General features: G+C 45.0%; 1 protein-coding gene and 1 non-coding gene across 3 annotated transcripts in view; both read left to right on the plus strand.

Moving 5' to 3' along the window:
- RPGRIP1L (RPGRIP1 like) overlaps positions 1 to 3,375 on the plus strand; it is a 98,031-nt gene extending 94,656 nt beyond the window's left edge. For both annotated transcript variants that reach the window (XM_001513127.5, XM_029075989.2), the window contains one exon: positions 1,017 to 3,375. In XM_001513127.5, coding sequence (XP_001513177.3) covers positions 1,017 to 1,120 — 104 coding nt within the window. In that variant the 3' untranslated portion in view covers positions 1,121 to 3,375. The remainder of the gene's footprint in view (positions 1 to 1,016) is intronic.
- A 3,323-nt stretch (positions 3,376 to 6,698) lies between these two features.
- Positions 6,699 to 6,835, plus strand: LOC114815347. The gene has a single exon (XR_003763110.1). It is a non-coding gene; the product is annotated as a small nucleolar RNA SNORA7 (small nucleolar RNA).
- Positions 6,836 to 7,290: the final 455 nt, after the last annotated feature.

A 7,290-nucleotide genomic window follows, 5' to 3' on the forward strand; every position in this document is an offset into this window, starting at 1 on the left:
AGAAGAGTGCTTGTCTCATAGTAAGCGCTTAACAAGCACCGTAATTATTATCTGCACACCATCCCTATTGAGGTAACGGGGAGTCTGCTGCCTTCATCTTTGGGATACAAGAAAAAGGACAATGGAGGCCTGGTTTGGAGAAAGGGGAGAACCTGCTTGAACCGGGGGAGAGGATTGAGTTATTTCCTATAAATGTAGGCCTCTAGTTCTTTGTGTGTCAGGAGTTAATCAAAGACCCATCTCTTTTCTTGGCTAGGAGCTGTGGAGTCGAGGGGGCATCATCAGCATCATTGAGCTGAAGGGACTATCAAAAAAGGCGATATTCACTCATTCATTCCTATTTATTGAACGCTCACTGTGGGCAACGCACTGTACTAAGCACTTGGAAGAGTAAAGTATAACAATAAGCGTACACATTCCCTGCCCACAATGAGCTTACAGTCTAGACAGGGGAGACAGACATATTATATTAGGAAATTAGATTAGTTTCCCCAAGCTTCTCCTTCAGCTCACCTCTTTAGCCATGGACCGGCACAGGAGTTTGTCAGTGAAATCCACGGATGTAGATTTCAGTTATTTTTTCCCTTGCGATTTACATACTTGGCCCTTGTGTGTCTGTGTCACCATTTCTGTCTCCTCTTCTCTCTCCTCTGTCTCCATTTCTGTTTCTGCCATGTCTTCACTCACTCCCTTTTTAATTGTACGGTCTCAGAGTCCGAGAACCCTATGTTTTTCTTTCTTTGCAAGACTAAAGAGCAGCACGCAGCCCAGAGCTGATACCCGGTAAAGACCATTGACGATGCTGATTTCACAAAGGCTGATTTCACCAGACGCTTAGTTTGAAAATCACCGAAACCCAATTTGAGATGAAATGGACAATCTAGGGGACCTGATGGGAATTTAGAACCAAGAGTCCTTTCTGCAGGAAAAATCCCTGGCTGAACACACAGTCGATTAACCTGTTGCAACCCCGGTTCATTTTTCTGCTGTTTTTGTTTGTGTTTTTTTCTCTCTAGTTACTGATGCCCAGGATGACGGTGAAGTTATCGGGAAGCTCAGGGTAACAGTGGAAGCCCTCTCTGCCCTACGCTCGGTCTACGAGGAATTCCAAGACAACTGAGAGGGCCTAGAAGGAAACTGTTCTTACAGCCTGGTCTTCTCCCGAGAAAACTCTCAGACGATGGCCCTGGGACGAGACCGTCTGTAATTACTCCAGTAGAGCAATGTCTAATTTATGTGAAAAGGGCCTCGGGATTGCCCTTGTAAAGTTTTGTATATTTTTCAATTTGTTTATTTTTCTACTCGTCCGCTCCCCTGGCTGCTTCCCTCCCCCGGGGCCTCTGATTCTCCACAGCGGCCAGTGGCTCCTCAATAATTCAAACCTACATGAGGGCACAAGACGCCTTCTTTGCATTTCTAGCATTTTTTCCGACGCAGATCGGAAGTAGAGAAGCCATCGGATTTTTATGTAAAATCGGGAAAAAAAGCCAGGGCCTTTAGAAAACTTGGTGGGGGAAAAATACTTTTATGTGATCCCTAATCACTCCTCTAAATGGAATGCCTGTGATTAGCCTCATTAGGAGTTTTATACTGTGAAGATTTTATTAGAAGCAATATATGAAAATTACTTGGATTAATGTGTTAATCTTCCTCTTTAAAATGCTAATATCCATTTTACGCACATTAAAGCGCTGTATGCATTTTCTTTGATGCATGCAGTTTCTATCAATTAAATATAAAGAATGAGACTAGGCACAAGGCTTATTAAATTACTGCAAGCTTGTTTTGGGGAAAAAAAAATTGCTTTAGTCCTCTTGCTAATGTTATCGTCAGATATTTGTTGCAGTGATGTGGGGTAGAGCAAAGCATTTTCGGAATGTGAAAGAGATTTATATTTTGAAAGTTGTGCTTCTAGCCCCAAAAGAAAATAAGAAAGGATCAGACTCTGATAGTCTTAGTTTGAACTGAAGGGACAGGCGAGTATCTTTTTATCACTCTTTAAATTTACATCAGGCATGTACAATGCTCAGTTGTAGCAGAATAACCAGAGCTAGAAAAGCAGCTCAGAAAGTTAATTTTCTAGCTTTTAACCAATCTCACTGAAGGATTTAATTGATATTTTTAATGGAGCCGTGAATCAATGCCGCGAAAGGATTGTCTCCAGAGGTCTAGGATATAATGCATTTCATTTTTTAATTTACTTTTTTATTTGTCAGTTTCTTCAAAGGATTTTATAGGCTGTGGGTTTTCACTGTTTGCAAACAGGCTAGGTCCTTCCATAAGCATATGTAAAGTATTCAGAGAGATAAGTAATTTATTAAAATCTACCTAATTTGCCGTGATATATTAAATCTCTGCTTCAGTGATCACAGACCATTTCATTTAGAGAATTAGGCATTCCCTCTTTGTGTGATTAAAGCTCTGGAAAATGAGTTCTTTGCTCCTATTTGTGAACATTCAAAGCCTGCTAATGGCAAGAAGATGGAATAGATTATGAGACAATTCATTACAGTTCAACAGCCAAAAAAAAGCAGCCATAATGCAAAAATGCAAGTATGAATATCTGCGGATGGTTCGGACCATCTGGGCTCTAATGCCTTCAACGGAGGCGCTTCATCTTCGGCGGGCTTTGAATGACCTCAGCCCAATACCCATTTGTTGGTGTCCATTGTAAGGGCAGCGGTGCCCGCCCCGGTCACAGAAGCCTGCGAATTTTGTTCAGGACCGACGAAGCCTGTCGGTCCTAGAGCCTGCAGTCTCCGTGACACCTCTCCCATCAAAACGCCGCTAATCCGCCCAACAACTCATTCCTCGGGAACCTCTCGGAGGCCGCAAACATCTGCAGACAAAACCACTCCAACCCTAGTAAACAGCCACGTGTTTGTTGTCACTTGGGCTGGCTCTTAGCTCATCCCTTTGGCCCCTCTTGCTAGCTCTGTTTGGCTTTGTGCAGTTATGTTGTCATTAAAGCCCTTGCTATTCCCCACAGTAATTTAAAGCAGCCAGATTATACACTGAGGTACCAGGGGGCTCTTTAGGCATTTCGTTGTGGTCTTCTCCCTGGAGATTTGTATTGTTGCTTGAATTCTTGGCATCCCAGGCTCTCCATCCTCCTCGTACGCAAGAGAAGCGGGCGGCCCGCCTCTCTGAATCTCAGCAGCATCCTGGACTTTTGGGGGTGAGAAGACTGTTTCTGTGGGCTAGTCGGACCTGTTTTCTTCCTAGGGACGCTAGCTGGGCGGGGCAGAAGAAAAACAGCCTTCCTCTCACTTTCATATCTGCAGCCGAAGCGCTCACCTTCAAACCTGTAAATTCGTTAAACATTCATCTGGAGAGCAAAATAAACGGCTACTGAGCTCATTTAGGGGTAAGAGAGATCATGTCTAGCGTTCTGTTGACACCCCACTGACCTCGGCAATCTGCTTCGGCCTCTTTTTGAAAGATAATTTCTTGAAAAGATTTATCACGGGGAGCTAGGTTCCACTCATAGTCCAGACTTGAGGCAGATTTCCCATCTGCCAGAAAGGGACGATCAAGGCGCGTGGCTTTACTGAATTGAGGCCTCGAGTTTTCCAGAAACTGTCGGAGAAGCAGTTGACAAAGATCGTGTTTATGGTTAACAGTGTGGTTTGTGAAGGGAACTTTTCGCTAAACTCTCAGTAGTCACACATTTTCTAAATTGTCATGGTTTACTACTGCTTAGCTTATATTCTTTTTTTTTTAGAAATAAGGAATAAGTTTAGTCCAATAAAGGAAGACCCACTTTGAAAGTCTGCTATTCCTGCTATCCATTGGCCGCCACAAAACATGACCAGTTTCTGAGTGTTATGAAGAAAGTGTGGTCTAAAATGTGGTCACATGACATGCGCGCGTGCACACACACACACAGACACACACCCATGTTACCACAACAAAACATAAATTATTTTAGTAATTCGACATCAAGAACTGTGACAATGAAAACCAGTTCTTACACATGTTCTGACAAGAATCCGCTTAACATTTTTGTGGATTTGGAAAGTAACTTTTTTTTAGTCAAACTGGCACTCGGTTGGAATTCTGAATGATTTCCTTATGCATTAGACAGCAAAACGTGAATCATGTCGGCGAACGAATATCAGAATAAAAATGTAATCTTGGTCGTACGGAGACGACCAGGCAAAGCTCGCGCGATGTAAAACTATCACGCGATTGACAATATCAGTATGATAATTCAACCCTAACTATGAGAGTACATTTTAATAACTCACTCATGCCTGAAGGCCTCTGGGGGCCTTAACAAAGAAAAACTAAACACATGATTTATTAGAGATAGGGCAACATGCCTAATTAGGTCCATGAATGGGAGCAAATGTTGCTTTCTGTTCCCTCGTACAGGGACATAAACAACCTCCAATGACTCACCGCAATCCTAAGAGGAAACAAAACTGTAAGGGAGAAAGTTTAACAACAGAAAGAAAAAACGTTTCTCTTCCATGTTAATTGACTTTTTAAAAAGCCCCGTGTTTGTTTGTTTTTAGAATTCAGTCAAACCCAAGTAGAGATTTTGCATGCCTTTAACGTCTAATCTTTATGCTGCTTCTGAGCAGTTGTAGGTCTTAGAAGTAGGAGCAGCTCTCTAGGGTATTGAGTAGAGAGTCTGTGGTTCTTGTCTTTCTCTGCAATATAAATTATGGATAAATGGATTAAGTCATGTTTGAATCTACCACATTTCTAAATTCTGTCCTGAACACTCTATTCCCGAAGCATGAATCACTGTGGCAGACCTCCAAACTAATCTCTCTCTTACCTCTTCTTCCTCCAGGACATCCAAAAGCCCTCAGGTTTTGGCCAGAATCATCTTCCTTCTCATTCCGATCTCTTCCCCTACTCTGCACCGTCTCTGATCTTCGGTCTTATACACCCACTTTGAGCTCCTCGTTCTCATACGCACTCCGCCATCTCCTCTTGGCGGATGTTGGTTCTCCATGAAAGGTGTGCACCTTTGGGGCCACCAAGAATGTCTTCCACCCTCAATCCTCATCTCCTGGATTTGTCCCAAGCCTCCCTCTGCAAAGCATTCTGCACCTTGGGCGGTTTCCCCCTGCCCTGGTAGCCAGATCCTGTGCCTTGCCCTGCCCTAATCCAACGTAGCTCCGTTAAGATTCACCTGAGGAACATTCGGTAAACCAGCACGGAAGCACTAGAGGAGCACCCTGACTCTTATCGGGGTGATCTTAAAGAAGAGTCAGAAAATAGTCCCCAAAACTTCCCTTAATTGCTGGGAGCGCCTGCCAAGGAACGGAAGAGACTTGTTCAAGCCCTGAACTAACTTTGGTATAGAGATCGTGAGAAACGGAGCAGACGCTCCAATGGTTTTAATGGACACGGGAACATTATGCCAACAGGTATAGGGCAGTGTGGCTTGCCCTTGCTCAAGCATATTCCCCTTGCGGTTTCAGTGATATTCACAAAGCCCCAATCGAATAGAAAGGGGACCCACGAGGAAGCTGCTGCTTCCAGAGCCTACCTAATCCGTGTCCAGCTTTTTGATGTTAGATGTGTTCATTGGTTTATCCTCAACATCCTTTCTACCTTGCCTTTCGGGGGAGAGGGAGTACTCCTGGGAAAGAAGAATGGGGTCTCCCTGTCGTTGGGGATTAGTTGCTGGATCTCTTTCCCTAAACTCTGTACCCATACCGTAAGGCATAGACACATTGGGATTGAAGTATCTCCAAAGGTCATTCGATCCAGCCCCCTGCCTCGAGGCAGGTGAAAACCCAAGCTATCCAGGACAAATATGCGCCTGTTCATTCTAGCAGGCACGAAGTCTTTGGTCTGTCTGAAGGAATCTGTCCTTTCCTCTCTGTCCATACTGGTACCATGTTAATTGCTTTATGTTTAAACCCATTTCCTCTTGTTCATTTCTCTGGGGAACTGAAGAACAAGGGGCCAGCATCCTCATCATAAAATCCTAGAGACTGAAGGGGATAGGGTGATGACCAGGGTTTTCCCTCCTTCTCTTCAAAACTCCCTCCCCTCCCACTCACCTCCACAGGAGTCGAAACCGTCACCTTCCCAAGGACCTAAGAAGCCAGGCAGAAGCACCTTTAGGTTACTAGGTAGCAGTGTAAATGCTAATAGTTTTTATGCAATCATCCAGAGAGATTGTGGGGTGCAGGGAGTCTGTATACACCAGTTCATTTTTGTTTTTCTCATTTTTGAAGGCCATTTGAAATTTGGAAGTCTGTAATTTCTCCAAGTTATTCTTCCTCTAAGACTGTGAACGCTTTGAAGGCCAGGGGCCAGGTCCCTTTCTACCTGTTTTGCGGCTCCCGTAGTTCTCAGCCCCAAGCTTTGCACTGAGAAGCTCTGTGTGCCGCTATTGATGATAATGATATACTCGGTTGTTCTCATCCCTTAGCCGTCTCTTCTCCAGACTAAACAGCCCCGGTTTTTCAAAGGATGCATTTTTCATCCCTTTAATCACGCGGAGTTGATGAGAGAGATGCAGTTTAACTTCAGATGAGCAAGGTACATTATTCTCTATTCTCCCGAACCTCATGAGATCCTCTGGCCCGCCTCCCTGCCTTCAGCAGAACAGCACATAAACCCTCAAAAGAGGATGATGATCATGATTAATGATGATGGTGACGTTGCGGATGAAGTCATCGGACTGAGAACCCGCTGAGAGGAATTGATTACAGTGAGAGTGACTTCCCCTCTCAGGGTCGCACCTGGAGAGTTTCCAGTCCTCTACCAGTCTCGGCTATGGGAGGGAGAGTCCAGCAGAAGCATTCCCATTCCATTCCTAGCTTGGGCAGTGGCTAGCTATGGAAGGCGATCGGCTACAAGTCAAAACTCACCCGTGCTGGGCAGCAGCGGCACGGGAGAGGGTCGAGGGTGGAGACTCAAGTTGACTGCACGGAAGGCGACCGCGGTAAACCGCTTCCGTATTTCTACCAAGAAAACTCTATGGAGACACTACCAGAATGATTGCAGATGGAGAACGGGGCGTTCTGGTTGAGATGTGTCCGTAATGTCTCTTTGGGTCAGAAACGACTCGACGGCCTAAGACAAGAGAGTGACTCTGCTCGGTGTTACTCACACCCTCTCTTCCCTGCTGGGCTTTGCCCCGCCGGGGCACAGAGAGCAGTGAGAGCGTAGTTGGACAGAGTGCAGCACTTTGTGAAGTACGTGACCCTGGGCAAGTCACTTCACTTCTCCATGCCTCAGTCCCCTCATCCGTAAAATGGGGATTAAATACTGTGAGCCCCAGTTAGGAAAGGGACTGTGTCCAATCAGACTAAC

Source organism: Ornithorhynchus anatinus, chromosome 11 (assembly GCF_004115215.2).
Source record: "Ornithorhynchus anatinus isolate Pmale09 chromosome 11, mOrnAna1.pri.v4, whole genome shotgun sequence".
In the NCBI taxonomy this organism is placed as follows: domain Eukaryota; kingdom Metazoa; phylum Chordata; class Mammalia; order Monotremata; family Ornithorhynchidae; genus Ornithorhynchus; species Ornithorhynchus anatinus.